The sequence below is a fragment of the Aspergillus caelatus genome (genome assembly GCF_009193585.1).
Source record: "Aspergillus caelatus strain CBS 763.97 unplaced genomic scaffold BDV27scaffold_148, whole genome shotgun sequence".
Classification (NCBI taxonomy): domain Eukaryota; kingdom Fungi; phylum Ascomycota; class Eurotiomycetes; order Eurotiales; family Aspergillaceae; genus Aspergillus; species Aspergillus caelatus.
In genome coordinates this window covers 32,791-60,116 of record NW_022475411.1, presented here as the reverse complement: position 1 = coordinate 60,116, position 27,326 = coordinate 32,791, and the positions used below count along the sequence as shown (strand labels likewise).

Genomic DNA, 27,326 nt, shown 5'->3' with positions numbered 1-27,326 from the left:
TTTCACAAAATACACACCCATACAGAGATATATCGGTATGATTACAATACCATACATTTACTCTTCGAGAGTATGTACATACGGAGTACTACTACTGGTATGACATCTGCTCTTTGCATAAAACGGCATTACGGCACAACAGGAGGAGTTTCTCTTTGATCACCGTTTCCACCTTCTCTCGGCAAACGCATGCCGAATAGTCAAGTCGGAGGATTTGGTCCTTTTAGTCTTAGAGTGTACGGAGTACATTGGAATCCATGCATCGAATGTTCTCCCTTCGGCCATTTAGTGCCCGTCTATGATCACGAGCCCAACCCTGGAAACTCGGATGATTCTCCTAAAAGCTTAACAGAAGACGGGCCCCCAAACGATCATTGCCACTTGTCGCACACTGCATAGATAGCTCCATCGGTAGACGTAGTGCAGTCTAGCACAGGTCATAGTGCCAGATCACCTAAGGTTGAATGAGGTATTTTCCATTTCTGGCTTGATCTCAGAAGTTTTTTATTTTTACTTTTTTGTTATCATTATCTAATGCCGTAATTTTCTTGTCCTTATTTTTACCCCGTTCATATCTAGTTATCCCACTATGCTATCCACCTAGGTCAAGTACAGAAGGGTGTGCTAACGGATTGTTGGTGCCATATCTCTATTTGATTGTTCCACTAATAATAGTCAATGACGTTGGCACACGATGTGAGAACCATGAACATGGAATGTTGGAGATGATGATTCGCAGACTCGCCCTTTCCCCCTTTGCATTCGATCCATGTCATCTTGACAAAAGTGTGAAATATGTTAGTGACAAATAAAACGAAAAGGGAAGCGGGGAGGGGGGAGGGGAACCATACCAAAATGAAATTAGCTATCTTCAAAGAGAATATAATGTCAGTATCACGTTATGTCAATCGCCGTTTTCAATCACCGTGTTCTCGGCGATCGGCCTCGAAAAATCTTCTACCCTCAGATTTGACTTCATCCTTGCGCCATTGTTTTGATCCTAACATAGATAGACTTTTGGCCATACGATCAATGACCCAAGGACTTTTGGAATGAGACACCTGGTTCGTTGGTTCATGTTGCATTGAGCCCAAGTTCACCGGTTTACCTTGGCTCTAGACAACCAGAACCATTTGGTCTATATAGTGAGTCTTAATGGGGCAATCTACATTAGGCTTGTAATGATGGCATCCAGTTGGCGTCATTCAGCGATCCTAATTGGCGCGCCGCAATCAAATGACTTCTACTGTCGCTCATCAGAATCTGTTCTGGCTAGAATCTCCAGAGATGCATGTTAACTGACGAGTATGTTAAGGTACTCGCGAGTGTGGATAGGTGGCATTGTTCCTTGGTCCCTTGCATGCTAAACTGAAGCGTCTCGCATGACCCCAGTGTGACCATTTTCAAACGTTCGCTCCCCACTTTTATTTTTTTATCTTTCGTCTCATTATCTTATCGACCTTAGATCCAAGCAGTTTCAGCTAGGTAAAGGAATAGGGAAGAACGAGGTATAGAAAGAAAGAAACGGGAGAAGAAAATAAATAAAAAAAAAGTAATATACAATTTGAAAGTTGTACAAAACTGTGTCAGACGCAGAGAGCTAACAACGTGGCAAGCTGACAAAGCCGAAGGGGTATATGAAGATAAAGAAGATGGGCAAAAAAAGTACACACACACACACACACACACACACACACACACACAATATATAATAGTAATAAATAAGCCAAAAGAACAGGAACAAGACCAGGGATAGACTCTGCGCTAACACATTCTGCGAGCCTACCAGCAACTCAAACGCCTCCACAAGCGCGGTGCGACCGATTTTGATGATGCCTCGTGTCCCAATACGGAGCCCTTGTTCTCAATTTTTCGTTCCTTTCCACTGGATATTCCACAGCATAAAGACCGAAGACGTGAGCCTTCCTCGTTAGATGACTTCAAAGCAGCGCCTTTATTTTGATCCGTAGCGCCGGAACGTTTTGCAGGCGAAGACCCTGCAGTTTGTGGTATATTGGTGGCTTGAATGTCTTTCTGGTAATGCTGCTTACGGGCCTCCACCACACGACGCACTAAAACTATAAGAGTGTTAGACACTAAAAAAAAAAATAAATTAATTGGGGAAGAGGTGGTGTATACGGGCAAAGGTTTCCTCGATGTTGACCATCTCTCTTGCACTTGTTTCCATGAAACCACAGCCATGTTTCCGCGCATATTCCAGACCTTCTTTAGCACCGATGACCCGTCCTTCTTTAAGGTCGCACTTGTTTCCTGCGATAATCTTGACAGGGGGAGGCATGCCCACTTCTAAGCCTTGTGCGCTGTCTCCCAGTTCCTTCAGCAAGCGCTGGTTGTCTTCCACCCGTTGTTCAGCCTCAATATCAATCATTTCCATGAAATAATCCAACGCGCTTAAACTAGAAGCATTCGTAATGTCGTAGACGAGAAGGAAAGCGTCTGATTTTAGGTTGGATGCCGCCCACAGTCCGCGATATTCTTCCTGACCAGCGGTATCGGTGATAGCTAAGAAGTAGGGAACGCCATCCACCGTCCGTGTAACCGAGTATGAATCTTCTACAGTTTCCAACGAACGTCTTCGATGTTAGAAGGGCCATGTTGTCGAATCAAGGGTGGGCGGATAAGGGTGATGGATTACCGATAGTAGGATCGTACCTAGACACGTTGCACGGATTCAGTCCGGTTGATCAAGGTACTCATTTGATGTACTAAATTGTTCACTGTAGGAAGGCTGACCAAGCAGAAACTTACTCGTGAATCCATTGGCTGCGAACTAATCGAAGGGTAATGGACGACTTTCCTATGTAGCGTACTGAATCAGTCTAGGCTTCATGGCGCAAGACGACAAACAATTTCCAAGCCCAACTCGAATTCCGGTTATACATGGCGGATCTCAATTGCCGGTGCGGAGGGTTTCAGAAGACAAGAAAAAGAAAGTGCCATATCATTGCACAGCATACCACATCCGCCATCTCCACATATCGTGATGGTGATTTTGTTTGGCGCGTCCGCCATCTCTCGGGTTGTGACAGTGGGTCTATCTGCGCGGTAAGTGGTATTAACCTAGAGAAGGCGTAGAACAATAAGCCCAACAGGTCGAAAGAGGTTGAGATATTGGGGAAGACAAATTAATTTGAGAAAGGTGTGAGGCACGGTTATTAAGAATTCGTCCGGTCTCAAAGCTAATGTTCTTCCTCGGTCAGGAGAGGGGCATTGGGAGTTTTTAGTTTATAAAAGAAAATTAAAAAAGAGAGAGAAAGGGGGGAAGCAAATGAGCTGTGTCGATCAAATTGAATTAAACCAAGATAAGCGATTTAACTTGATAGCGAAATCTAAACGAATGACAAACATCAATAATGATGAACTTGGGGATTTTATGTAAGTGCACGATGTTTCAAGGGGCAAGCAAGAGTTAAGGTGGACTATAGTTTATTAATAAAGTTTGATATCAATGCAATGCCGGTATAGTACATTATTTAGTTGGAATTAAGTTCAACGTAGCATACATCAAGATGTCTGAGACAAGTACCTAGATAGTTTATATCTAACAGAAACATGCGGATGATTTGGATTGCGCAATTTGTTTTCCAAATAGAGCCAATAATGATGCTAAAATTAGGACTGTTGTGAAATGTCCCCAATAGTAGTATTAACATGCACTGAGTGGATCGGCTTTGAATGAATTCCCTCTTTGCTACTCCGATATAATCTGATTGATCTTGATTTAACAGAACAAAAATTACTTCTATCAGGTCTCATCAGAAGATATTTCTCGAACCAGGAAAAGAACACCCTCTATCACGTGAACTATTGTGTTGTACCAGTACAACATCCTATGTATGTATCAATTATTGTATTAATTTTCCCGCCTTCCTCTTCCATCTCTTCCTTTGTTTTTCTTATATATATATACACATACATATATAAAAGAAAATGCCGTAACTCTCCTAATAAATATCCTTCATTCTAACTTAATTTTCTTTTTCTTTCACCCACCCACCCACTTACACACTCATTACTTCACCATTCTCTTTTCTCCATCACCCCAAGTGATCTATCACAAAACCCTGCTGGGGTAGTCTTTGATCTTTTATTTTATTTTATTTTTATTTTTTCTATTTTTCTCATTTTTTGACACATCACTTTTGTTGCTGGCTCAACAAGCCCCTCCTATTGGTAAGATCCCGCTTGCTACGGCCCGCACTTGCATGTCGACATCGACGCTCGTAGAAAACCGTCCCTGTCAACAGTCGTCGTATATGATCAATTTCACTTCCTGTTGCCATTATTGGGCTTTTAGCTTCTGACATAGGTCCATTACCTGATGCAAAATCAATCCTGTAGGTCTCTCGTTGCTTTTGCCTCCACTCCCTGTTAGTGTAATGTATCATCATTAAATTGTCTCATATTAAGCGTCGTTCGGACTCATTCCATCTTTCAATCTTCTTCCGCTCCCTCTCCCCTAAAGACTTTGGTACTGGTGCTTACTCATCTGATTTCTGACTGGGTTCTATATGGACGTCTGAGTGCGTGCGGTGGTCTTCATCTCTTAACGCATCGACCAGCCTGCGTCGATGCGCTGCGCTCATTGGTTTAAACTGTCAAATCGAATCGATCGAGCACTGTCTTCAAGGGGGTTAACCACAGCATGGAAGGATTCAAGGACGGCTATTATGATGCGCAGTATACAGTACCTGCATCTGACCATCGAGTTGATTATCCTCAATCATCTAGTGATCACTATGCCCAGTCGATGATGCCCTTCACAACACCGGACCAGATGCACGCAGCTAGTTATGCCTATCAATCACAGATACCAGATCTGGTTGCTAATAGTGCCTCTTTTGTCTTCCCGTCACACACGGCTGGGCTGTCCCTCAATCTACCGGTGCATCCCATGCCCGCTGAGAACCTCGGAGACCGAACGTCTAATGCTATGCTCCTATACGATCCACTTTCTGCTCTTGGAGGTTCAACACTCACGGCTATAAATACAGGCGATCCGTTTGCTCTCAATGCCTTCCAATCTCCGTTCCCAGCCATGCCGCTAGAAAACTTCCAGGGACAGCAGGCTCTTCCTTTCCACAACACTTGTTTACCGTCGCAGCCCATGAATCTGAATCCCTCGGTGGCTTATTCTACTATGCAAGCACAAGGACCCATTTTGAATACATATCAGGCACCGCCCAGCCACGCGGAACTGACCACGCCTGCACAGCCAACGGGAACGCTTAATGAACAACCCTCGACTACTTTCCCCCAACCCGCAGGCCAGCCATCACAACGTAGGCGAAATCGAGGGTTTCAGTCATCGGTTCCCGCGTCCTCTCATCGCTTCATTCAACCAAAGAGACCATCCCCAACAAAGGGTAGGTTTGCTCCTACGCAAATTGGTTCCTTATGTCCGCGTACGTTGAAATATGACTAATGCGGGATACCGTCTGAAAGCTCCTCTACCACCTCATCCTAAGTCGGCGGTTGATGAGACTTCACAATATGCCAGCATCTATTCAAGTAGCGGCTTCGATATAATGGGCGTCTTGGTAGGTTTGCGATTCTAAAGCAAAGCCAAGCGCCATAGAACGTTAAAGCGTCTAACTTCTACCCATTGGTCTTTGTTGTAGGCCGAAGTAGTGTCGAGACCGAATCCTAAAATCAATATCGGCGCAGTTGATTTATCGTGCGCGTTTGTACTTTGCGATATAACTCAAAATGATCACCCAATCATCTATGTCTCCGAAGCATTTGAACGACTTACCGGCTATACGGAGCAGGAGATCGTAGGTCAAAACTGTCGGTTTCTCCAAGGGCCAGAAGGTGTTGTCCAGAAAGGCATGAAACGAACTTTTGTCGATGACCAAACCACCTCGCGCTTGCGGTCCACAATCGAGGACCGAACAGAGATTCAAGCCAGTCTCATCAATTACCGGAAGGGTGGACAACCATTTATGAATCTGATAACAATGATTCCCATTCGCTGGAGCTCTCAGGAATATCGCTTTTACGTGGGGTTCCAGGTTGACCTGGTTGAGACACCCGATGCCGTCACGAGGAGAAATCCGAGTAGGGTCCAAGCCTGATGGTGTCCAGCATATCAAGCTGACAAAAAGCTATACAGATGGTACTTATACGATCAACTACCAAAGGAGCCGGCTGCCAAATTATGTCGTACCGCCTCCTGACATATATCGGTCGCACCCCGATTTAGCCACTTGGTTCACGACCGACCAGGTGTCGACCATACTGAAGAGTCTTAATAATTCGACGTTGACCTATAGGAACTACTTGGATCGCGTACTAGTTGAGAACACAGATGACATAATACATGCTTTATCGCTCGAAGGCGAATTTCTCTATTTGTCCCCGTCTTGCCGAAAAGTACTGGAGTACGAGCCGATTGAACTCGTGGGCAAGACGCTGTCGACGGTCTGCCATCCTAGTGATATTGGTCCAGTCATCCGTGACCTACGGGCCTGCACCACCACTGACCCGGTTAGTGTCGTGTTTAGGATACGGAAGAAATACAGCGGATATATTTGGCTTGAGAGTCATGGTTCATGGCGCATGGGAGAACGAGGGCGGCAGTTCATGGTCCTTGTCGGACGGCCTCGCCTCGTATACTGTCTCGACCATATCGCGAGCATAGGACACGGTAGTTTGGCCGAAACTGATGTGTGGGCCAAGTTGTCAAAGTCTGGAATTGTTCTGTTCATGACCTCTAAGGCGCGCCCAGTGCTGGGTCGTATGCCTGATGAGCTGATTGGCAAGAGTTTGCAAGAACTGATGGATTCGCGGGTGGAGGCGCAGAAGGCTCTGGCAGTGGCTCGTACGGGCCAACGGGCCACTTTTAGCCATAAAATCCGTCATAAAAAGGGTCATATGCTGCCGGCGCAGACCACCCTATACCCTGGGGATACCAAGGAAGGCATTAGACCCTCGTTCCTTGTGGCCCAGACTAGTTTCCCAAAAACCCCGCAGGGAGGCAATGATGAGTCGAATTCAGCACCCCCGCCCAACAGAAACTTGGGTGACTCCAATATTCATCGGCAATTAGTTTCAGGTGTTTCTGGTATAGCGGGACACGGTAAACAAGCGAAACCCCAGGTTCAAGAGCTCCCATTTTTCACAGAGCTGGTGCCAACAAGAGGTTCAAGCTGGCAGGTTGAGCTTCGAGAACTGGAAAAGCAGAACCGAACGCTCTCCGATGAGCTGCAGAAATTGCTTACCCGCAGAAAGAAGCGGAAGCGCAAGCAGAGCACCGCATCAGTAGAGAAAAGTTGTGCCATATGCCAGACCAAGAAAACACCCGAATGGCGCCGAGGGCCTAGTGGGGAGCGCGACCTTTGCAACAGTTGCGGATTACGCTGGGCTAAGCAAGTCCGTAACGCAGCACAGGTGGCGGGAAGGCCCAACGCTCATTGAATCCACCACTATTATTATTACTTTTGTTTTTTCTTTTTTTTTTCTAATATTGGAATATTAGCGCAGATACCATTTTTTTCACTCCTTTACATAAGGATATACGATTTCCGTGCGGTATACAAGCGTTATGTAGAGGAAATTGCGGCGTATATACAGCGGATAATCTGGGCGGACATGAACATGAATCAATGGCATGTTTTACAGTGAAGTCCCTACCCCCCCCTCTCTCCTTTCACCAGCACTTAGGCTTGCTATGGTAATTGGTCAATGCATGTTGATTGACTAGACTATAGTTTGCTAAGTAGTCCATCGTTGAGGGTAATTGAAACAGTTTGCGTCTAGATATCTGTATCTAAATGTTATGAAAATAGACCCGCTAGTTTACACAGACAGACTCAATCTACAGTATAGTACATATAATAATTCAACCTACCGCCTCTCTAGCCATTTCTCCAGCCAGCGTCTCTCATCCCTCTCCGCGTCCCAGCCCTCTTTACCCTCTGTCACACCAACACCACCGCGCTCCTCCACTGCAATCCTGACCTCTGCACCCTCCATCGCTCGAACACCCCCACAGCGCCTAATCAACTGATCATCCAAAGACAAGTACTCTGCATACCGCCCCAGCCTCGCCCGATACAGCGACAGTAACGTGGAAGGTCTAGTATGTGTCTTCACCAGATTCAGGACCGCACACGCGCGTAGGATTTCCTCAGCACTGGCACTCTCGATCCATTCCAGATTTGTATACATCTTGACCAGAATATCCAGCTCCAGATCCGACCCCGCGGCAGGCGGCGTAACTGACCCACTGTTGGCCGCCTGCTGCGCGACCAAAGCGGCGCGTTTCCGGGCCACTCGCTGCACGCGGTCCTTCTCAAGTTGCCGAGGGACACGACAGGTGAACGGCGTGACGGCGTTCCCGAAGGCTAGAACAGCCAAGGGTGTCATCTCCCCGCACACGATGAGAATGAGAGTGAAAGGGATCATGCGCCGGACATCGTAGGCAGCGCGCCGGACCAATTGGAAGCTTGAGCGGCTGAGTTCAACAGACTCGATTGCTTTGCGGAATGCAGTGCTCTTCTTGCTCTGAGAACTGGACAGCGGCGGAGCGGGCGGAGGAGAGGTAGGGAGGTAGGCGGGAAGACCGAGCGAGCGACGGATAGGCAATGAGGCGCGATAGTTATGGTAAACGTTTTTGAGGCCGGTTTTGTAGAAAGAAAGGTACGCACGACCCATTGCGATATAGCGTTTTAGCTTATCAGCCGTTGCGGCCGAGCGTGAAACCGGGTCTGGAAGGTTGAGATCGGCCGGGCGTGTGCTGGGCGGCGGGTTGACATCGTTGGCTAGAGATGTGGTTGCAGTTGAAGATGTAGAAGGGACTTTGGACGTGGCTGGCTGGGCGGAGGATGAGGGACGAGCATGACTTTTGGAAGATGAAGCGTGGCCACGGGAAATATGGTAGATATCGCGTCGCCGGAATTGATACAGTGGAAGAGCTGAAAGGGGGGTAGAGAACAGCGGATGAGACCGGGCGACGAGAGCCTTATGGGTACCGAGAGAGGACGACATTCTCCCAAAGCATCAGGGGAAAGGAATTGATTGCTCCTCGGAGGTGGTTGTTGTGATACCGAGAAGGACAAAACAACCTGCTAACCAGAACGGCGTGTTTGGTGCCTCGGGCATTAAAAAATAAAACAAAAAAAAAAAAAGAAAGGAAATAAGAAACCCCTCAGGCGCCGAGGCAGGCAGGCAGTCATGTTACTTACTATGTTGTCATCGACTTTCATGTCATCAACGCAACATACTTGGAAGGGAACTCGTTCTCCTTAGAAATTCGATGCAATCGTGACATTAGTCAACAGCAATGACTCACCCTCCATGAGCTATTCTATATAGTAATTGGGATTGATTTATATCATCTCACCATTCCAACCACCACGGACAATACAACTTATATGTATGTACATACATACATACATACAAACAAGCAAACAAACAAAATGTCTCTTGACTTGAATCTCCCCACGGCCCTGGTGCTCATTGACAACCAAGCAGCTTTCACTCACCCAACTTACTGGGGGACCTCCCGCTCTAATCCGTCCTACGAGGACAACATCCTATCCCTCATCCAGGCCTTCCGAGCCGCTATCAAGAACAAAACAGGAGGGGGGAACGCTAAGGAAATCATTCACGTCTTCCATTCGTCGACTACACCAAATTCCCCTCTCCACCGCAATGACCCCGGAAACGGTATCCAGCCACTCGATGTCGCCCTGCCGGCGTCGGACGGATCTGAAGTGATTATGTGGAAGTGTGTCAATTCCAGCTTCATAGGGACCAACCTGGAAGCACATCTTCGTACTCGAGGGATTCGACAGGTTCTTTTTGCCGGTCTTACAACGGACCATTGCGTATCGACCACGGTACGCATGGCAGCGAACTTAGAGGTTGTGGACCGGTATCCCGACGGGCTCCCGACACTTGACCCCGAAGCTGGCATACATAACCAGGGCCGCGTGGATCGGGGACGCATCATCCTCATTGCTGATGCTACGGCAACTTGGGCAAAGGGGGGTTTCGATGCTGAGACTGTCCATGCCGTCTCAGTGGCCAGCCTAGAAGGCGAGTTCGCCGACGTCATGAAGACAGAGGATGTTGTGAAAGCTTTGAAGCAAATAAATTGAATCAGCTTCGAACAATGATGTTACACCTCTTTGTGGTATCTTCTTGGCTAGCCATTTATCCCTAAGTCATGTTCCATTAATCTGCTTTCGTGTCACCACAGCTCTGGAACCCACATGATTTTGTTTAGTGGACATTCCCCGTAACCCGTCACCGCAAGGTATTCTCTCTTGAAGCATTACAGCAAGACTTCAACAGCAATAACACTTTCTGAGATAAACCCCGTTACAAACAGCCACGCTTTCTTCTTCTCTTGGGGCTTCGGCTCAATGGGAACTAACAATGCTGTGCTACTCGACCTAATGTTCGCTCCATCATCTTCAAATATCAAACGTGTCTCCCACTCTACGACATCCCCTTCCTCCTTTGCAGCTTTGGGACGTGTATGCCACACCATAGCACCGTCTTTACCATTTGGATTGGCATGAGTCTTAGCTAGGTCGATAGATCGTAGTAGCCCTGCGAGCACGTAGCCACTGGCATCATCAGAGGAAGTCCGGTATGGATCCGCATAATAGCTCGGGTTGTCGATAGAACTATCGAAATGCACCTCGTCCACGATAGAGATATTGCGGGTTTCAGGGTTCATCCGGCCACGGTACATGATACCGCCGATAGCATTAGAGATGAGTAGTTCCCTCTTCGATTGGCCATGCCCAAGACCGTTATTGTTTTGTAATCCAGTCAACGCCACTTTAGCATCAACGCCGGTTTCTGCGTGCTCTGATTCGAGACTGTCCAGTTGAATATGCACGATGTTAGACCACTTGGCTACAGGAAAAAGATCCTCAATGTGACGCTTGAAGCCTTCACGGTAGAAGTGGTCATTAGTGACATAAAAAGAGAGAGGACTCTCAGCAATGATGTCATTCGGGGTAACGATCAACGAATGCCTGATGGAGCGCACATGCCGGACCGTTTTAGTTCCCAGAACATGATGAAAGAGCTCAATCTGCGAGCGCGCCTTCGGAATTTCCTGGGAATGCGGACCAGCATGGTAGTACACCATATTCGGCAAATGGTTCACAACAAAGATATAGACGGCATCGGGACTGTCGGGGTCTTCCAGGACTTCTATCCCATGTGTGATTAAGGGACCAGCAAAGTTTTCAAAGGCTAGACGTGTCGACTTCATTGTCTAGATAGGGTACATCCGATTCAGTTCAGTTCCACAGCTTGAGAGCGAAAGATACGGACAAGCTCACCCTGGGATCAATGACGTGGATGGACCCGGTCGAATCTACCGGCCCTTCGAAATTCCCTAGGGGAGGAAACCACTTGAATCGGGGCAGCACCGAGTCTTCACAGGCGGTGAAAATCTTATGGGAAGGAGTGTAGTAATGTAGGTCTTCACATTGCATCGTGTCCTCAATTCTGTGGAAGGCCTGTTGCTCTGCCAATCTTACCTCGTCTGTGGCTTTCCGGAGCACTCCCAACACCGTCAGCTGCCGGTGTACAGGGCCGTATAGCGTCGCCACCAAAATGGTGAGGATAGCAAGATTGAGTAAATTCCCCATGGCGGTGTTACACTTTGTTCTGTCGTTTTCGAATATCCGTGAGGGGCACCGCTGGGGATTTATCTCGACAGCACCAGGTATGATATGCCGGTGAGGGAGGGACAGAAAGATGGTGACAGCGGTAGCATTCACCAACACAATTAAATTAGATAGAGGGGGGTAGAGATATATATATATAATATAGCTTGTGGCTGGAAGGAGCGGAAGATACTACTCGGCAGGTGCGATTCTTCGATGAACACGTTCATTTAGTATTGGAGAGATGGCGGGCATTTATATGGGTCATCGGCCCCCTCCAACGGATCAACAACAATGTACGTGTACCTGCTGTTCATAGACTCCATACTCCGGAGTACATCCAAAGACCGGAGTGGAGCGTAACTGAGACGATCGACAAATCAACAAGACGTTGCTAGTACTTGAGGCCGAAAAGGACCTCGGAATGTGGAACACAGTTGAGTAAACATAGTGGAGAAGAAAAGAAAAAAGATAAGATCGTCACGGTGGTCTACGGAGTACACTCTACAATACGGGCACGGTCGTCTACCGAGAAAACATAATCCATTTTTTCCGTTTGTCATTCCAACCTCGATGTTAGGCAGTTTTAGAACAACGTAGACGAGGAGATCCAATATTATTATCCCTTGAAATGGCCGCACGCGGAATCAAATTAGACAATGAATAACACAGTAAACAAGTTCCAAACTGGCTTCCAGATTTTCTTTTCGCCAAACACACTGCAAATTGTTTTCATCCTTACCTGACCAACTCCTCCTTTCCATATGACAAAATCCGCCGTGATCAGTGCATGACCTTCCTGCTAGCACCCAATAACAAGGCCCAAAAGAATCACTCACGCGATTTGGCATCCATATATTCCTGGTCACTGGCATCCAGAATGTCATACTCCTCATCAGTTAAGAATCCGTTCTCCGTTTCATGATCACCCAAAGACAAACTCTCCACATCTTCCAGAACATCTTGCTCGGACGGGTTGGACACGGAGGGTGCCGCTGGTGCTACAATGCCCTCTTCATGGGCACTTGCGTCAGGAGACTCCTTCTCCAATTTAGGGAAAATCATATGACTTTCTGTGCTTTCCGAGCCATGATCTCCCTCCGGCTCTAAGCTAGACGTGCTCTTAATAGAAGGTGCATCTTCCCGTACTTGGATTTCACACCACAGTCTATGACCGAAAGGCATGCCATTTGGGAGCTTCAGTCGCCAGTACGAGATGGCAGTGCCTACTCGACTGGGAGCTTTAAGTGTTGCAGTGAAGTCGGCGCTCTGACCGGACTCTAGGGGCTCTGACAGCTTGTTGCTTTCCATAGCAGCAGAGATAGAGTCTAGGCTCAAGGGGTGGTTGGTATCGACATTGAACATTGAATCACCACCAACAAAGCGTACGTCACTTCCAGCAGGCCACGCAAGTGGGCCGGGGTTATAGAGAGTCCAGGTCTGACGGAACACCTTGTTTGGCGACATAATGGTGCTGTCAGGTACCGTGTCACGCACGAATAGAGCGTCGTATCCGGAAGTTGCATTATTAGTGGACTTCTCAGCTATGATTGGCTGCTCTCTTGAAAGTGGACGTTCCTGCTTCACGAACTCGGTGTCTTGTGATAACCCCGACTCTTCTTTAACAGGCACATCAGGGATAGAGGCCTCGGGTTCCACCGAATTGACGGCTTGGGTCGATAGGGATCTTTGAGCACGATCACCGAGGGCGACTGTAGATCCTCCGAATCTATCCTCCTGGAGTGTACTGACAGTAACATTGCGAACAGGCGTCTTTAGCATGACCATTGGGTGAGTTCGGTTATGCGTATTTGTCGGAAGCGCCTCGCAACTGGCGCAGAAATCGAGATCATAGCATACGGAGCACTTGTAACGGATCCCAGTAATATATCCAGGGACTGCCTTGTTCTTGCAAAGGGGGCCATCGCAGAAGATACCATAGTGGACCTCATGAGCCTGAGACGGCTCAGATATGGCCTCATAAAGTGGAGCAAATCGATGACCAGGATGAGTCTCCGGTGCATTTGAAAAACACTCAGAGCAATAATCCCAATCAGGGCAGGTGAGGCACTTGTGGCGCACACCGACGACATTCTAAAGATGTGTTAGCTCACAGTAACGAATTTACAAGTCGCATGACCCACCTTCTCGCAGCCGTCACAGATGGCGGCATGTTGATAACGACGCCCAGGTTTGCAGCGTGACAAAACCAAATTCTTTAAACAGAAGGGCCCGTCATGAAGAAGAGAAAAGTTGTGAGCTGGGTGATGACCATGGGAATCCTTCAGAAGGCACGTGATACAAAGATCATAGTCCTTGCACTGAAGGCAAGTGACCATTTTAGTTTCGTTAAATTCTGCTTCTAGTTAGTATATGGATATTTTGCTTTAGGAGCCCCTAGTTAGGAGGAGGGGGGTAGAAGGAAGAAAAAATATCAAAAAAAAGGAAGAGAGTTGGGGAGGGGGAGAGAACGTACCCTTGAGGCAAGCATTGCAAATACGGGCTTCCGAGTGAACAGCAACTTCAACAGGAATTGGTGAAGTTTTTGGGGCGTCTTCAGGGACGGATTCTGGGACAAACTCTGATTTCTTTTCGTCCTTCTCGGGGGCTTCCTTGGGAACGTTGGTCTGGAGCTTTCGAGGAGCAACTGTCTCTGTGGTGCTGTTGGTGACAATGCCATCTTTAACAATGCGTCTAATTAACCAGTGGTCCTCATTTGGACAGGTAACCCCCGAGTCTACACAATGGAGACATAGGTCATAATCACCATCATCGCAGATACCGCAGTGGTAGTGTTCATTGGGTATAGATAAACCGCAATGATTGCAGTCAATGCAAAAAACACCCGTGGGAGATTTATGCGAGACCACAGGAGTGCTGAGATTATCCTGGCCCAAACTGAAGTCTTGGTATTGCGGCTCGGGAGCTACGACACCCGTATTAGACCATTGCATGGCCTTGGGCTCAGTTGGGGCGGGCTCCGCAGCATCACGTGGCGATTCAGAAACAGCTTCAGCTGAGCCTTCAGGGAGCGGAGAGCTTAATACTGTTTGAAGGTAGCTGTATCTCACCTGATCTTGGTGCTCAGTGGAATCTTCCGCGGGCAATGGTGATTGAGAGGTAGTACTGTCAACCTCTGTAACCTTAATTCGCAGTTTCAATTTGGCCTTTGCGGCACGGTAGAGTTGTTTGTAGACAGAATTGTTTTCGCTGTCCAAGTGGATATAACAACCAGCGCTGTCAGACAAACGTTCAAGAATGACGTTAACATCTCTCGGGATGCCAAGAAGCTGGCGGAGCTACATATGAAGACATCAGTAATGAGGCTGGAAGGTTTAGCAACTCAGTGTGGGAAACATCTTCCAATTCTTTCTTTTCTTTCAGACCAGGGAGGTTAGACCCCCTATGATAGAAGCTTTAAAAAGTGGAAATTCTCGAAGGTAAAGAAGATCTACACCATACAGGGGAACACTGTAAGCTCCGGTCGGAGCTAGGGTGGGGACACACCTTTTGGGGGAGAACACGAGCTTCAAGCTCTTTCAAAGGGATTTTGAAGCGACGAGTATTGTCATTGTAAAGCACCTTCACCGTAATTAAGGTATTCGGGTTTATGGAAGTAGCCTGGGAGGCAGAGGTCGACATGATGCTTTTAAGATTCCCTAGACGATGAAATCACTTGAGATGCTAAACATGCCCCTAGAGATAAGGGAGCGGGCACGCTAGTGATGAGAAAGGATAGATCAGTGATAAGAATCGAGCTACTTGGATGGCGTTGGTTGAATGGGAGAGTGATGACTTTGGAATGGAGGTGGAAGAAAGTGATGATGATGAAATGAAATAAATTTGTTGGAAAGGTGAAGCAAAGTAAGGTAGGTAAAGTAAGAGAAGAAGAGGAGAGGAATCGATGGGTTAAAGGGCGACGCCCTGACGGGGGTAGGTGGTCATCTGCTTTGCTGCATTCGGCTGGAGGGGGCGGTGAAGGCTACTTCGTACCAGTAGGCTTCCGGGGCATCCCTGTTGGTGGTTGGCTGGTGGCTGCTGAGAAGTTAATGGCACTTCCATTAGTGCTACGGAGTACGTATGTAATATACCAACTACGTCACATACACTACAGACACACGGTATGTACATGTATATCTTCCTTACACGGACCTTAGTGATCTTCGGTCGGCCTGTTGCCAACAGATTGGGCCTTTACCTGGGACCCCATTCAAACTACGTAGGTATTCATTCTTCTTATTCTACTCCGAGTGCTTCTGCTACTGACCTCTAGCCTCCACGTCAACTCCTTGCTTCCTTTTGCATCCATGCTTACATTAGTACAATTATTAGTAGCACTGGCCTATATTGGATAGAGATACTTATGAATCGACATGCAAAGTTGCGTCAAACTGCAGAAAGCCTTAATAGCACACATCACTCCAAAATCCATCCCTGTACGGGTGTACGACTGATGTATCTGTCCGGGCTCGTTGCGGAACAAACGGCTAATTACCAGCTAGAAAACTAAAAACCGGTGTCGTATCATCCTTCAGATGAAAATGATGGTATCCATATAAAACGTGAGACATCTTCCGACATAGATCCGTTGACAACAGACAATGGTGAAAAACAAACGCTAAAAATATGCATAGAATCCTAATCTAACCACGATTAAGACAGATTGGACGGGAGGAGCATGACCGACAGACCGTATCCGAAAAGAAGAAAAGGAAAGAATACCCCAGCAGAAAATACATCGTTCAAGGCTGCTAAGGAAATAAACGGTTATCATGATTTTAACGGTAAAAATTTAGCATCGCCACAGAGTAGGGATAGCGAAAATAAAAAGGAGGGGAAAAAAAAATATAGGGAGAAACGAAAATTCCAAACGAAACTCAACACAGAATGATACGAACGAAGAGGATAATGATATTTTGGGCTGAATTGAGAAGAAAATGGATAGAAGAATGAAAAAACGAAAGGAGAATAAAAAAGAAGAAAAGGAAAAACTTTCCGTACAGTGTATATGAGCATCGTGTGCTTTACTGCGCAGGGTAATACACGCCCGCTTGAGGGTACGGATAGTAATAGAATGGAACTGGAGGCGCGCCCATATCCATAACTGCACCAATCTCAGGTGCAGCAGGCATTGCGTATGAGGAATTAGGGGGCATTTGCGTGGTATCGTAGAAATATACTGTCCCACCAGCTTCATGTGCAACAGTGCCTGACAGTGACGGTTGTTCTGCCGAGCCATGGGAAACGGGAACCATATATGGGGGTTGTTGTCCAGGAGGTAAAGGCGGTACGGATGGCCCAGGTCCGACAGCGGAGTTATATGGTGGGAACTCCGTCCCCGAGCCAGGATAGTAGATAGCGCCTGGAGGATAGGAGGCAGGCCAGAACGGCTGTTGGTATGCAGGGATGTGAGACGGGGCATGAAAGGTACGATCCTGTATGTGGGAAGTTGGTGTTAAGGATCTGTGAGCGGAAGGAGGGGGGTGGCCAGAGGCATCAGGACCATAGCCGGAACCATTTGCAGATACTGGGACCTGGTGATGGAATGGTTGTTCCTGCTGTGGTTGGGGAGGATTAAACGGGAATCTCGCCGGCGTTTCAATATCGGCGAGGGAAACCGCCTTCTGAGGACGAGGCTGATGCATGGGTATCGGAGCCGGACGGCTCTCACGAAAGACGGGATTTGGTGGTTGAGGATGAGGATGAGGTTGCGGTACAGTGGTCGGGGCGGCTGCTGGTCCAGCAGTTGTCTGCGGGATCGCTCCAACGCTTCCAGGTGGCCTACCAGGTGGAGGAAGGCGGACTACTGGCTTGCCATTCTCTGTTGTCACCATAGTGTGCCTCGAGAGAACTGAGCCTGCTGGCGAGTGGTATCCCTCTTGAGATGGTGCCTTTCCAAATGATGATCTTCGACTCACGGTGATACTTGATGAGTAAGTAGAGTTTGCATAAAGGCTAGGACGCCGCCCTCCGTAGAATCCACCACGACCACGACCTCGGAAAGTCTGTTGGTTGGGTCGCAAAGCCCGTGGAATAAATATGAAAGATCTCTCTGTTGCAGGTAAGATGTACCTTGGAGGTTGGCCTGGGAGTGAGATTCGAACGGGCTTGTCTCGACGTAGAGGGGGCCGATGCTGAGGTAAACGTGTGTGCTGCTTCTTCGAAACAGAAGGATAAGGAACTGGGTGCTCCATGCCCGGCAGGGATACTACGACAGGCACATTTCCAATTAATGTAGTGCTTGAAAAAGACCTGTTGGGGGGTGACGATCTAGGGGCTGTTGGAACAGGTTTTGGCGGTATGATAGATGTTAGTGCCGATGTGGTAGAGGGCTTCGAGGCAGATGGCTCATCTCCAGCGACTGTGTCGTGAAGATCATGTGTCCATAATCCCTCGCTGACATCTGGTTTGACAGTTCTGGAAACAGTCAGAAATACGCTACCTTTTAAGCGCTGATGTGTTGCCATCAAGGTGAATAAGTGTGCAGTTGAAGGGACCATACCTGCGAACATTACCATCAACGATGAGGCCATACGGCCTTGATTTTGATTTATTAAACTGCTTGTGGCCGTTTGTCACTGTTTCCGTGGAACGTTTGTCATGTAGAAAGAAGCTACCCCGGGTAGGCACAAACACTGGGCTTTCGTCCTTTTCCCTAATGTGTCTTTCTTGTTCACGACGCTTCCTGTCCAAAAATGTGTCTCGCTTTGGGTCCGTAGGAGGGGCAGACGGTGTTCTTTCGGTCTGATGGCTAGGTTCCGCCTTCAAGTCGTCAAAGTGTACCTCCATCACCTCACTCGATTCGTCCATTATTCTCAGTCCATTCATCATCGCCTCCGTATCCGACACAGCAGTCGTCAGGGGATGCTTCCTTGGTGAGGCAGAATGGCGTGGTGCCAACGCTTGGTTTATTTCGGGCACACGACCATTAATTTGACGACGGCCGTTGGCAGCCACCTGCGGGGACGTAGATTCCCCATCGTCATCGCTGTCATCACTGCCTTCACCATCGGCATCATCGTCGTCAGGGTTGCTGATACCAGACCCATCACTCAAGGAATCATCCTCCAATTCTCCATCTATAGAGCCTTCATCCTCTCCTTCCTCATCTCTCCTCTTTCGCCGGCTAGCACCGATATTGTGACGACGGGGAGCCATCCAAGCGGGGAAGAATAGAAAAAGGAAATTTTAGTGCTACCAGATGGTCGTATCTGATGGTCGTTTGCGTTAGAAAAGGCTGGAAACAGGTCGAGGAACGGTCGCAGCTACCTGAGATAGATTGCGGCGAGACCGGGGCGATGCAAGGAAAGGTGGGCCAGACTGTGCACTACAGCAACGAAAGGGAAACAAGTTCGATGTTTCTTCACGGGGAAGAACGGCAAAGTCGTGGTGGTCAGTATTAAAGAGAAGAATATGCACCTCGGGAGCGAGGGCAAGAGGTGTGGAAAAAGTGCGGATAGTCTAAAAGGCGCAACAGCTTTGGTGGTTTTTGAGCATGAGCCTTGAGCCATGACATCTCCGGTCCATCGATGTCAAACCTTCTCAATCCGGTTAGCGCCCTCCAAACCACATCAGCGATTCTAGAACTAAGAGGGATCTACGAGCCATTGGAAGGAAGTAGAGCAATCCAATGTATGCTAATTTAGAAGGACTCCGCGCTCTTGATGAATAGTTATATCAACAGACATCACTGGCAGTTACCTAAGGCGTTGGACCAACAGTGAAAGGAAAAAGTAAAAGAGAGAAAAGAAAAAAAAGTTCTAGGAGGGTTTGTTGAAATGCCCGCATAGCTTAATTTGATTATGTTCACGTCTTAGTAAGCTGCTGCTCGTTAGCAGGATTGGAAAGAAGGTCAATCTATATAGTTATTATCGACACTCATCATGCCATATTTTAGATACGTATTGCTGCTCTTTTGGGTATCAATGATCTGGAAATCTATTTGCCAGCTGGATCAACCATGCCCGCATAGGAGCAAACTGTTGATCATTACCATGCAAATTTTTCAGTCTTCCCGAACGGCAGTAGATCCATCGGGATGGGCTGAAGTCATGAACAACTCTTTTGCCTGTAGTTCGTTTTTCTCCCCTCGAGGAGCTTTAGGGCACTAACAACATCTTCATTCGTTACTAGCCACGAACTACTCTCTTGTCTTTTTCGAAGAGAACAACCCTGGCTATTTTAATCGAACGTAGTCTTCTTTCCTTGAGACTCAACAATGGCACCACTGAGCTTTTGCACTGTTTCCTTATCGTATCTTGAGTAGTCCGTCCTTTCCTGCATAGTCTTTGCGGATCGTGATCGTTGAGGTTGTCTTCCGGTTGCATCCTGATCGTCAAAGTGTTCTGACCCACTAACATCTGTAGTTTGTGTTTTCTTGCCTTCGCCGTCCTTGCCAAAGCGCTTTTTGTACCTTGTTGTTGCATCTTCTGCAAATTCCATCCGCATACGCCGACCCAAAATCTGGTTTACCCATACCCTTCTTTGTTTCAGCTTCTTTGGCTGCTTGTAGTTTTCGGAGTCAGACCCGTGTACTTCTTCATCTTCCTCGTCTTCATTAACCATAACAAAGCCTCTCACCGCTGCCTCCGCGGCTGTGATGTCTTCGAATGTCACCCAGGCATAACCCTTGCATTTCCCGGAGTCTTGAAATGTTGCTACTTGTACATGTGCAACCGACCCACATTTCCCAAAATGTTCCTCGATGATCTCTTTCGTGGCGTCAAAGCCAAGGTTGCCGACGAATATACGCTTAGAAGGAGGGTTACCAGAGGCCGCCCCAGTAGCGCCAGTCTTCTGATTTTCCTGCTGAGACTTTTGTGGTCTACCAACAAAGCTCTTGGCATCTTTTATAAGCACACGGCGCCCAGATAGGAGTTGTTCACTCAGGCCCAAAGCCTCAGCCGTGGCCTTCTGGTTGGAGAAATCAACATATGCAAATCCTTTATTTTGCGCTTTCCCGTTCTTTTCTGATGACTTGGGTAAATGTATCCGAGTGATCGTAGTATCCGTGAAAGAACAATTGCTTGTAAAGAATTTGCGCAGGTCATCTTTACTAATGGAAAATGCTAGGTTTCCAATCCAGATTCCATAGTCTGAGCGTTTCTTGGAATTTTCTTCGTGGTCTGCAGCGACTTCCGTCTTCTGTTCGCTAGTAGTAGTAGTCTCTGGTGGAGCATCGGCAGCTTTCTTCTTTGCTTTACGCAGAGCTTTTTTTGATGGAGGTTCAGGAGCAGAGACATCGATCTCGATCTCGGATGCCTCTGGTAACTTTCGCTTTTTATGGTTTGCCTCACCAACCGCTGGCATTTTGCTTGCCGAATCCACGCGACAAACGAAATAGAAAAGAAAAGAAAAGAAAAGAAAAGAAAAGAGGACGTTGGTCACTAGTAATTGAACAAACACTGGGTCAGGTTGTGGCACAATTTATCTGTATGCGAATAAGTAACGTTCATTGTAGGAAATTAACTTTCTATTTTTTCTTTTCCTTTTCCCTTTCCTCTTTCGGGCGGGCAGAAACATTCCGCCCGGATCACCCTTCGATCATCATTTGGTCCCATATGGGCCTCTTGGCAACACCGCTTAACGCGCGATCAAGGTTATTACTAGAATTGATCAACTTTCTCAACCCCTATACACTGATACATTCGCGCCCTCGTGATAGCCTCTACCTTTGTCAGTCAAATACAACACTATTTCTTCTGTTACACCATGTCTCAAGACGCAGATGAGGCCCAGTCCGTGGCCGAAAGCCTTCCCGATGCTCCCGCAGGTGCCCCTAACAAACAGTCATACCGGTCTTTTAAGTAGGTGCATCTGTTCATATCTTTATTCACTGTCGTATGCTAATCCTGCTTTTTCACAGGAAGAAGTTTGCGAAACTCAAAGTAAAATTCGAGCTCGGAATGAGAGAGAGCGAATCGCTTATCCGGGAGGAGTTGCGCATTCAGGATCTCTCAAAGAGGATACAGGAACAGAATGAGTGTGTTTCCGTCCATCTTTTCTTCATGTGTGGCTCATATAATAATGCTGTGTAGCCAGCTACTCGAAACTCTTCTAGAATTTAACGACAGTATATATGTCTCACCGGACCTTCGGTACGATCTGAGTGCTCCCGGAGATGATATCTTGCCCCCAACTCCACAAAGAGAACTTTCGCCCTCACACAACGATCCTTCCGTGGCTAGCTCAATGCTCAGAAACGCAAGAACGGATCTGGCACTTGGCCTCATGACGGTTGAGCATTACTGTGACCTGGAGAATTCTGTGAAACGGAACGAAATCTTTGTGCCGCGCATGCAGTATACGTCGTTGATAAGGATTCCCCACACACTTCCACAACCAGAAGAAAATCAATCCGGAAATATTGCTTCTGAACATAGCCTTGGGTTCTTCACGCCTGAACACGAAAATGAGTATTATCTGGCTACCGACGCCAAACTAGGTGATGATTCAGCAGTCCTACAACTGAGTAGTATCCCTGAGAAACTTGCCTTTGTCGAACGAGAGAGAGAGGCTGCATTGCGAAATCCAATATCGGTGTACAATTGGCTACGAAGGAACCAACCGCATATCTTCTTACAAGACAATGAGAACGCATCCGAAAAGTCTGCCTCTCGACCATCGAATTTGCGCACGTCCAAGAAAGCAGCCTCCAACCAGTCGCGGAAAGACGAAGATCCCCACGATGACGATAGTGCTTTAATAGATACTGGACACGGGTCAGGAGGTTCTAAGGGCAAACGCAAGCGCGAAGAAGATGCTGGCAATAAATCCAAAGGTGGTAGTAGCAGCCGGTCAAGTCGGAAGAAAAAAGACGATGGCAGTTCTGGCGTCGTCAAGCGTTCGTCGAAGAGAACATCGGGGGTAGGTGCCTGAAAGTTCCCTCATTCCATTCTATACATGTATTAATAGTGTTGGCATTTTGTAATTTTTTACCTTCGCTTCTTCCACTGCATTGATTTGATTGGATGTTAATTGAGGAAGTCCTGAAAGATGGATAGTACTAGCTTATCAGAATAATACCGGAAATGTTGTTCAAGTTTACCCTAGTCAAGTCATGATTGTATGCTCTGTGTCGAAGCTGCGGGCCATGGCTGTGATCCGTGTTCTCCATTATGTCGAGTTTATTTAGACATGCTTTCGTTGTCCTACCACTCAGTTCCTATAGTTGACTTACCCCTTTTCTTTTATTCTTCCTTGTTTTCTTGTTTTTGAAGGTAAATCTCTGAAATTGGATATGAGACTGGAGCGAGACATTAATATGTTACTTTAAGTACTCGTATCGGAGGTCTATAGGAGATTGTATGTTTTGTAAGCTCCCCAGTTAATATTAAATTCTTGGTTTTATAACTTTCTCTTTCTTTCTTTATTTTTTTTATTAGTTATTATATCTATATCATTTCCCCGTTCCTTTTGTAAAGGAAAGTGGGTGTAAATGATGGTTTTTCGAACCCGATGTTTAACCTCAATGATTCATGGTTACAGGCCTTTGTGCATAAATACCGAGTCTCCACTCCAAGTTTGTCATGTTTGCTCCCTGCACAGAAAGCCTTTCTCACCATCATATGTTAGAATCCTTCCATATCAACATGTCACCATATACCATACTTCATGAATGTATTGACAGCCAGATATTCGGCAGTTGAGGATTTTTAGAGAATGGCTATTACAATTCTTCCCCCAGTGGTCGACCATGTCGACATATCCCACTCGGACTCAGACGTGGATTCCATGTCCGTGGACTCGGACGGAGGAGTAGACCTAGCAACAGGAAGGACGTCAAGACCGAGCAAACGACCTCGCTTAGTGGAAGGAACAGATATTACGTCAGGAGTGGTTACGCCTGGAGAAATAGTGACAGATGATCCACAATGGATGAGGTTGGTTGGTCCCATACGGGGTTTCAGATGCGTTACCGTTTGTACTTCATGGGCACACATTGACAGGCATACAGAGGACATGGTACATATATAAATCCCCTTTCGACCTCCATAATTGCCACGGTCGCCGGTACTGTTCAAAAGACCAACAAACTTCTCTCCGTACAACCGCTTCGAGCTCGTTATACTCCAGAAATAGGCGACCTTGTCGTGGGACGCATTGTTGAAGTTCAGTCCAGACGATGGAAAGTAGATGTTGCTGCCCCGCTCCTTGCACAGCTTCCACTGTCTGCGATCAACCTTCCGGGCGGTATATTACGTCGGCGAACGAGCGCCGATGAACTACAGATCAGAACTTTCTTCAGTGAAGGCGACCTAGTAGTTGCAGAAGTTCAGACCGTACATTCTGATGGTGCAGCATCACTACATACGCGGTCTTTGAAGTACGGAAAACTCAGAAATGGGGTTTTTCTCGCTGTGACCGGGACGGGTGGGAGTGGAGCTTCAAGTTCGATGGTAAAAGGAGGAGTTGGCTCCGGACCTATCCCTGCAGGAGCGATGGGCGCATCAGGCACGGGAGGAGTAGTTCGGTCTCGGAGACAGGTGTGGACAGTCAACACCGCCAATGGAGGCGGCGATGTGGATGTCATACTTGGAGTTAACGGGTATATTTGGATTTCGAAACATGCCGATGATACCGCTGCCGCGTCTTCCACCACGGACAGCGTGTCGATTACCCGCATGGAGGAGATGGTGTCGAGCTCTATATACTCCAGCCAAAACGATGATATCCCGGCTCAAACAAGGCGAGAAATTGCACGACTAGCGCAGTGTATCCGAGTTCTTGTTCAAGGGGGGGTTCGGGTTGATGAGGAGACCGTGATGAGTGCATATGAGGCTAGCTTACAAGTAGATTTAGAGGTTGGTGATGATGACGATGATGATGATTGGAGAAGAGAAGGGAGAGAGTATCTGGAGGGGAACAAAGCGCGGAGGATACTGGAATTGGTTTTGGAAAGCAATTAGATTTTGGAATGGCTCCTTGTATGTCTACGGCAAAACAGAGTGAAAAGAAAACAAAAGCTAGATACCCCAGGGTAATGGACTATTCGAAACGAGGTTTACCATTATGACTTCAGTTCTCTAGACTACATATTATTGAGGTGGTACTAGCCCATACAAAAGAGTCTGGTGGATGCCTCAGCCACCTGGCGAATTTGAGTATTCTTTGACGAAAGAAGATAAGCCCGACCCCGCATCACGTGGAGATAACCACTGGAATCATTGGTGGCTTGGGTTTAATTAATAGCCATGAGGGGGAAAGATCTGGGATCAAACAGTGATCAAGTGTGCCTGGAATATAAACGAACAGGAGAACACATGGCCAGCTGATTGAGGATAGGGAGTCTTATATTCTGAATGGCTGTGGTGAATAGTCAAGTGCCCAAGTAAACTTGACGGAGGGCAAAGAAAAGTTAATAATAATAATAATAATAATAATAATAAAAGTAAAAAAAAAAAAATCACGGGGTCACTCTATGAGATATGGTAATCGCCGCCTGCTGAATTTAAAAGATTTCTTTTCATTTCTTCATGTGTCCCACCGTCTGAACCCTGAAATACCTTTGTATCTTCGTACCTGAAGACGTATTCTATCATGAACTTTGTCTCCGAGAAAATCTTCCTATTATCAACTATTTCCATACCTCTCGCATAGCCCTACTTTGGCCGACACTAATCTACGGCAGCATATTGCGGCTACCCTCGCGGCCTCTATTCAGATTCTCTTTTTCTGCTCCCAAACCTTTATCATCCTTATTTTCACTTTCACGGAGCCTACTTCATCTTAAAACAACGACCGTTGAATCTCAAAGTTAGACATGCCTGATCTTCGTCGTCAGGTCTTGGAGAGCGGCAAGACCATCTCTCGGAAAGCAGCTTCGCGTGAAGGTTCTCGTCGGACTTCACGCACAAACTCTGCTCAAAATTCCCACCAATCTTCTCGAAACGCAAGCAGGAATCCATCCGACGAGGAAGACGCTGGGAACCTCAGTGATGACACCGCGTTGAGGTGAGTTTTGTCGTTCTCTTTTCACAACTTTTTTGTGTTCTTGTTCCCATCACTAGTGGCGGAATGATGTCATTGGTGTTAAGAAGTTGGGGGGGGGAAAAGAAAAGAAAAATAATAAATCGGACGTTACTAATGGTCAATCCGCTCGTCAGCATTGGCTCGCTGGACGATTTGACTGATAACCCTGAGGTTGACAACAACAATTGGGCTCAAGAGCTTGGTGACGTCATTCAAGATATCTTGGATCGCAAACGTAGCAGCGTACTGAGTCGCGAAGAATGCTACGCTGCATTCTGTCGTCTGTTGAAGTGTCACTATGTCGAGGAACACGTTCGAAGCAGCGTCAACGACCTTTTGGGCGCCTTTTGCCGGAGCATCAAATTTGAATCCAGTGTGCGTGAGACTACCTTAGCATTGCGAGCGCTTGAGCTCCTTGTCATCACTGCGTTCGACGACGCCATTTATGAAAATGTAGAACCAACACTTACTCGTACTATTCGAGACTCGACATCCAACCTTGTTAAGGCTGCCGCCATTCATTGTCTAGCCGCATGCACTATCTTCGGGGGTGCAGGAGAGGACGGGATTCTAGACCAAATGACGTTCTTCCTAGACATTGCAGCTTCTGATGGGCAGTCAATTGATGCTGCCGACGACCCGAGCAGTGTCACCGCGGCTCTTCAGGAATGGGGTGTTTTGGCCGTTGAAATAGAAGACCTCGAAGGTGAAAGCGAAGATGCAATTCAAATCTTCATGGATCAGTTAAACAGCAGTGAATCACCTGTCCAAATCGCAGCAGGTGAAAACATCGCATTACTGTACGAGAAGAGTTACACCCCCCAAGAGGACGACGACGACGAGGATAGCGAGCACGAGTCGGACAATGAATCTTTGGACGACCGACAGGGCCCTAAATTGATTAAGCGCTACGATGCATACCATAATACTCACGAGCTTGAGCAGCAACTGCATTCACTAGCCACAGTACATAACAAACGCATCAGTAAGAAAGATAAAAAGAACCTACACAGCAATTTTGTCTCGATTTTGACCACGGTTGAGGACCCTCGTCGAGGTCCAATGTACAACACAGCCATCGATCAAGACACCAATCGACATTACGGCAGCAAGCTCACTGTGAAGGTCGGCCGCCAGGGTGTGATGAACATCGACCGGTGGTGGAAATGGATCCGGCTGAACTCACTCCGCCGGATTCTTCAGGGGGGCTTTGCGGTGCATTACTATCAGGGCAACCGAGCTGTGTTGGACAGCCTCCCGGTCATGGTTCGTCAGCACACGCCTGCTGACCGCGGGGCAGCAAAGAAGACTGCGAAGTCGCGGAATAGTCGACGGTGGGCTTTCCATGGGCAGTCGGACGAAGAATATTAGTTTCAATTGGTCAGCTTTCGTGTTAGCATTTCGGGTCAACTGGTTTAAACATACATCATACACAAAGATGCGTAATGAATCATGTTGGCTATGTTCTCAATCGGTTTTGTTAATGTATATTCATCCCCTCTGTTTATTTGGCTAGTTTGATTTGCAGGCAATTCTACCTAGTAGATTACTTGACGGAAGATTTTGTTCGGATCAATAGGGCCTTTATCCTATAGGTATACTATCTACGAGGTATAATTGTCTTTGCCTTCGAGGACGTTGTACGACAATATAGATAGCTGAATATAGGACACACATGGCCATTACAGCCCCGAT

General features: G+C 47.2%; 10 protein-coding genes across 10 annotated transcripts; 4 read left to right on the top strand and 6 right to left on the bottom strand.

Annotated features, from left to right (window-relative positions):
- Nucleotides 1-1,667: 1,667 nt before the first annotated feature.
- On the bottom strand, nucleotides 1,668-3,487 carry BDV27DRAFT_131842 (putative RAS small monomeric GTPase). Its single transcript, XM_032067725.1, has 5 exons — nucleotides 2,979-3,487; nucleotides 2,770-2,818; nucleotides 2,657-2,673; nucleotides 2,140-2,574; nucleotides 1,668-2,078 (listed from the first exon to the last, which is right to left on the bottom strand). Exons 1-5 carry the CDS (start codon nucleotides 3,031-3,033, stop codon nucleotides 1,783-1,785), a joined length of 852 nt encoding a protein of 283 aa, XP_031925315.1. The 5' UTR covers nucleotides 3,034-3,487; the 3' UTR covers nucleotides 1,668-1,782.
- A 1,047-nt stretch (nucleotides 3,488-4,534) lies between these two features.
- lreA (GATA transcription factor LreA) lies at nucleotides 4,535-7,655 on the top strand. The gene is made up of 4 exons (XM_032075987.1): nucleotides 4,535-5,387; nucleotides 5,467-5,561; nucleotides 5,643-6,081; nucleotides 6,137-7,655. The coding sequence occupies exons 1-4, from the start codon at nucleotides 4,667-4,669 to the stop codon at nucleotides 7,438-7,440; spliced, it is 2,559 nt and encodes an 852-aa protein (XP_031925314.1). The 5' UTR covers nucleotides 4,535-4,666; the 3' UTR covers nucleotides 7,441-7,655.
- BDV27DRAFT_20050 (uncharacterized protein) lies at nucleotides 7,655-9,143 on the bottom strand. Its single transcript, XM_032075988.1, has one exon. The coding sequence runs from the start codon at nucleotides 9,010-9,012 to the stop codon at nucleotides 7,870-7,872; it is 1,143 nt and encodes a 380-aa protein (XP_031925313.1). The 5' UTR covers nucleotides 9,013-9,143; the 3' UTR covers nucleotides 7,655-7,869.
- Nucleotides 9,144-9,443: 300 nt separating this feature from the next.
- On the top strand, nucleotides 9,444-10,127 carry BDV27DRAFT_159959 (putative isochorismatase family hydrolase; the record flags this gene model as incomplete). Its single annotated transcript, XM_032072956.1, has 1 exon — nucleotides 9,444-10,127. One exon carries the CDS (start codon nucleotides 9,444-9,446, stop codon nucleotides 10,125-10,127), a length of 684 nt encoding a protein of 227 aa, XP_031925312.1.
- An 88-nt stretch (nucleotides 10,128-10,215) lies between these two features.
- On the bottom strand, nucleotides 10,216-11,841 carry BDV27DRAFT_20015 (uncharacterized protein). The gene is made up of 2 exons (XM_032075986.1): nucleotides 11,331-11,841; nucleotides 10,216-11,263 (listed from the first exon to the last, which is right to left on the bottom strand). The coding sequence occupies exons 1-2, from the start codon at nucleotides 11,640-11,642 to the stop codon at nucleotides 10,304-10,306; spliced, it is 1,272 nt and encodes a 423-aa protein (XP_031925311.1). The 5' UTR covers nucleotides 11,643-11,841; the 3' UTR covers nucleotides 10,216-10,303.
- A 348-nt stretch (nucleotides 11,842-12,189) lies between these two features.
- BDV27DRAFT_131832 (ZZ type zinc finger domain protein) lies at nucleotides 12,190-15,598 on the bottom strand. The gene is made up of 4 exons (XM_032067724.1): nucleotides 15,168-15,598; nucleotides 14,137-14,959; nucleotides 13,805-14,016; nucleotides 12,190-13,754 (listed from the first exon to the last, which is right to left on the bottom strand). Exons 1-4 carry the CDS (start codon nucleotides 15,300-15,302, stop codon nucleotides 12,492-12,494), a joined length of 2,433 nt encoding a protein of 810 aa, XP_031925310.1. The 5' UTR covers nucleotides 15,303-15,598; the 3' UTR covers nucleotides 12,190-12,491.
- A 483-nt stretch (nucleotides 15,599-16,081) lies between these two features.
- On the bottom strand, nucleotides 16,082-19,367 carry BDV27DRAFT_131825 (uncharacterized protein). Its single transcript, XM_032067723.1, has 4 exons — nucleotides 18,930-19,367; nucleotides 18,163-18,871; nucleotides 16,295-18,077; nucleotides 16,082-16,222 (listed from the first exon to the last, which is right to left on the bottom strand). The coding sequence occupies exons 2-3, from the start codon at nucleotides 18,816-18,818 to the stop codon at nucleotides 16,685-16,687; spliced, it is 2,049 nt and encodes a 682-aa protein (XP_031925309.1). The 5' UTR covers nucleotides 18,819-18,871; nucleotides 18,930-19,367; the 3' UTR covers nucleotides 16,082-16,222; nucleotides 16,295-16,684.
- A 107-nt stretch (nucleotides 19,368-19,474) lies between these two features.
- BDV27DRAFT_131824 (putative RNA binding protein Rnp24) lies at nucleotides 19,475-21,088 on the bottom strand. The gene has a single exon (XM_032067722.1). The coding sequence runs from the start codon at nucleotides 20,967-20,969 to the stop codon at nucleotides 19,842-19,844; it is 1,128 nt and encodes a 375-aa protein (XP_031925308.1). The 5' UTR covers nucleotides 20,970-21,088; the 3' UTR covers nucleotides 19,475-19,841.
- A 283-nt stretch (nucleotides 21,089-21,371) lies between these two features.
- BDV27DRAFT_147158 (IEC3 subunit of the Ino80 complex, chromatin re-modelling-domain-containing protein) lies at nucleotides 21,372-24,568 on the top strand (the record flags this gene model as incomplete). Its single annotated transcript, XM_032070695.1, has 5 exons — nucleotides 21,372-21,466; nucleotides 21,526-21,642; nucleotides 21,698-22,526; nucleotides 23,319-23,542; nucleotides 23,617-24,568. The coding sequence occupies 5 exons, from the start codon at nucleotides 21,372-21,374 to the stop codon at nucleotides 24,566-24,568; spliced, it is 2,217 nt and encodes a 738-aa protein (XP_031925307.1).
- A 579-nt stretch (nucleotides 24,569-25,147) lies between these two features.
- BDV27DRAFT_131819 (IFRD domain-containing protein) lies at nucleotides 25,148-27,311 on the top strand. Its single transcript, XM_032067721.1, has 2 exons — nucleotides 25,148-25,613; nucleotides 25,766-27,311. The coding sequence occupies exons 1-2, from the start codon at nucleotides 25,423-25,425 to the stop codon at nucleotides 27,000-27,002; spliced, it is 1,428 nt and encodes a 475-aa protein (XP_031925306.1). The 5' UTR covers nucleotides 25,148-25,422; the 3' UTR covers nucleotides 27,003-27,311.
- The last annotated feature ends 15 nt before the right edge of the window (nucleotides 27,312-27,326 follow it).